The following is a 2,875-nucleotide window of genomic DNA, read 5'->3' as shown; positions in this document are numbered from 1 at the left end:
GTTGCCCCCGGGGGGCGACGCCCGCCGCTGCGGCGGTGGGGCAGCCAGACGCGGCGAGTGGTGCCCGGGCCCCCCGAGTGCGAGGAACCCGCAGCCGGCTCGGAGCAGGCACAACCTGCGTGCTCTTCCCCACGCGCGCGCGTGGCCACGTCCCCGCCGCCGACCCGCTCCCAGCCGGGAGGGACCCCTCGACACCCGCGGCCACCCAACAGCCCCGTTTCTGCAGAGTTACTCCTGCCAGGGACGACGCGGTGAAGCCAGGTTGGGTTTTGGGAAGTCAGTCCCTCTGGACGCCTCTCCCCTGCCTCCCCCCCAGCACCACCAGCCCCTTACCTGTCTCAGGTAGAGCTTCAGGACGTTGCTGATATCGTGAGGGGAGGCCTGGGACAGCTCCACCAGCTCTTTCCCGTTCTCAAACGCCTGGCAAAGCTTCTCCACGCGGGTCTTGACACCATTAACTCGGTAGATGCCCTGGAAAAGAGAGAAAAGCGGAGCTGACATGAGGAGAGATGCTTCTGTTCACGTTTGTGTGAGACGGTGATGTTTCAGCTCCCCCCGTCTCCTTTTGGGGCTGGAAATCCCTCTCAGAAGTCATTCTGGGCCATCCCCTTCCAGCTCAGATGTTACTGTCGTTCCTGTTTTGTAGAAAAGAGGGAGGCAAGAGAAGTGGGTTTCCAAGGTCAGAGTTTGGGGTATCAGGGCCAAGTTCATCACCTGGGACTTTCTGCCTCCCGCAATCTGAAAAATGAGTCTGTTGGGTTTCGCACCAAGGCAGAAGATCAGTTCAAGAGAAGGCAGCGGAGCCACATTGGCTGAAGAAGAGGGAAGAGAGAGTGCGTCACCTTGGTTTTCAGTGCCCGCTTCTCAATCTCAGAAATGCACTTCTTGATGATGAAGGGGATGCCATCTGAGCTACTCTGGGAAGCCTTTGTGAAGTCTTGCCCAAAAAGCTGCAGCTTCCCTTGGAGCTTCTTGTGCCCGCACTGGATGGCCAAGGTTTCCAGGCACTTCTTGTGGCAGGCCAGGTAGCACTGGAAAACACAGGAGGTGGAGGTGGGAGACGGCACCACGGGTCAGGTAGACGGGCAGCCCCGGAGAGACACCAGGCATCGCTCGGAGAATGAGGAACTCGCTGGACAGGGTGGCAGACAGGAAAAATGCCTTTCTTGGAGACACCACAGGACTGATGCAAAGCACATGGACCCCTCCCCGAAGGAGGCATGTCTTCCTAAACACAGGTTAGAGGAAGTAGGTAGTCCTGCCCCAAAGTTCATGCTGGCACCTCTGCTTAGGCTTAGGGAAATGGGAACTTAGACCTCCTGCCTGTGGTTACACCCATGGTTTTGACCACATCAGTGTCAGAGCTCCTGGTCGGGTTTCTACAGCAAACCTGTGACAGCCGAGTGACAATCTGCACCGCAACGTGCTGCTGCAGAGCGTGTGGCTCTCACCGGGGGACAGAGTGAATCACGGGATCGTACGCAGGTAGCGGTGAGGTGACCCCCTTCATGGGACACGTCCTCCATCCATCCCGCCCACCCGGTTCTCTTCCCACTTCTCCCAAATTTACCTCCTCGCACTCTGCTCCCTGGAAGTAAACGTAGCTGTTGCACTCTCGGCACTTGGAAGGGGTCCGGAGCTTCCTCAGTCGGTGAGTCTGGGCAGCCTTGGACAAGCCAACATTTCGGAAGGGCCCCGTTGGAGCTGTCATCTCCGAGGTCATCCCATTGATGCCTACGAGCGGAACAAAAAGAAATGCAGATGCACCCCGGCTGCTGGGGAGGCAACGTTGGGCAAAGCTTGAGCAGAAGGGCCGCTTCCGCAGGGCAGACATCCCGCTGGAGGCACTAGTTCATTATCAACTTTGCAGATAACCCAAACTCTGAGGGGTACAGCCCTATCTCGCCTGTTCCCACAGGTTTGAGCGGAGCTCATCCCTTGGTAAAGGGAATGCTATTCGTGGGGTCACCGTCAGGTATCCTCCCAGCAATTGTTCAGTTTACCTCCAGAACCACCAACTTTGGGGAAAGTCAACCTGCAGTTGGCTTTGCCATGGGGTGAGGGTGCACCGCAGGAGCACCGCATCACCTCCCGCGCTGCCACGTACTCTGCTCAAAGGGGGTGGCGTTCTCATCCTTCTCCTCCAGCTCTTCACTGGAGGACATGGTGCCGTTGGAAGACAGCCGCTGGAGTTTAGGGCTGAATTCACCTGTCAAAACAAAACCCACAAGCCAGTGAGATTACTGGCAAAGTTGTTTCTCTTCTGAGTGTGCTCTCACGCTCGTGGCCAATTCCCACGGCGAGAAGCCGTCTGGTTGGGGCAGCTCTCTCTGGAGAATGTGAGAAACCGGGAGTGAGCAGGGGCTGTGCGTGCCCGTGGCAGGGCAGCAGGCTGCAGCTGGAGCAGCGTCAAGGTTCAGAGGTTCCTCGTCCCGTCCTGTCCTGTCCCATCCCATCCCATCCCATCCCATCCCATCCCGTCCCGTCCCGTCCCGTCCCATCCCATCCCATCCCATCCCATCCTGTTGGAGATTGGGATCAGAGCAGTTGTTTACAACACGGTGTTATTACAAGGCAGATAAAAAAGAGAAGTGATGGGTCTGGCCGAGCCCTGACGCTGTGGGTTTAGGCTGACTATACTCACGGGGAAGGACTGCCTGCCCTGGGCTGGTGCCCGTACCTACCTGCGTTTGAATCCAGGCTGCTCTCAGCTTCAGTAATGGAGGTCGGCCAGGATTTGTGGACCTGGTGTCCCCTCCCACCTGCAGAGGAAAACACATAGTCCATTTGAGACTGCTTTCAGGAGAGAAACACGGGAGAAGAGCCTGCACTCTGGGCAGACACTTAAATTACTGAAGGAAGCTGCTCGGTTTCC

General features: G+C 57.6%; 1 protein-coding gene across 1 annotated transcript in view; it reads right to left on the bottom strand.

Annotated features, from left to right (window-relative positions):
- Window positions 1-2,875, bottom strand: part of HMHA1 (histocompatibility (minor) HA-1) — a gene marked incomplete at its 5' end in the record, with an annotated part of 15,352 nt that overhangs the window by 6,285 nt on the left and 6,192 nt on the right. The window contains 5 exons of the mRNA XM_009885828.1: window positions 334-471; window positions 843-1,031; window positions 1,571-1,734; window positions 2,108-2,209; window positions 2,685-2,762. Of these exons, the coding sequence (XP_009884130.1) occupies window positions 334-471; window positions 843-1,031; window positions 1,571-1,734; window positions 2,108-2,209; window positions 2,685-2,762 (671 nt within the window). The remainder of the gene's footprint in view (window positions 1-333; window positions 472-842; window positions 1,032-1,570; window positions 1,735-2,107; window positions 2,210-2,684; window positions 2,763-2,875) is intronic.

The sequence above is a fragment of the Charadrius vociferus genome, unplaced genomic scaffold (assembly GCF_000708025.1).
Source record: "Charadrius vociferus isolate BGI_N301 unplaced genomic scaffold, ASM70802v2 scaffold525, whole genome shotgun sequence".
Lineage (NCBI taxonomy): Eukaryota > Metazoa > Chordata > Aves > Charadriiformes > Charadriidae > Charadrius > Charadrius vociferus.
This window is presented reverse-complemented; position numbering and strand designations above follow the sequence as displayed.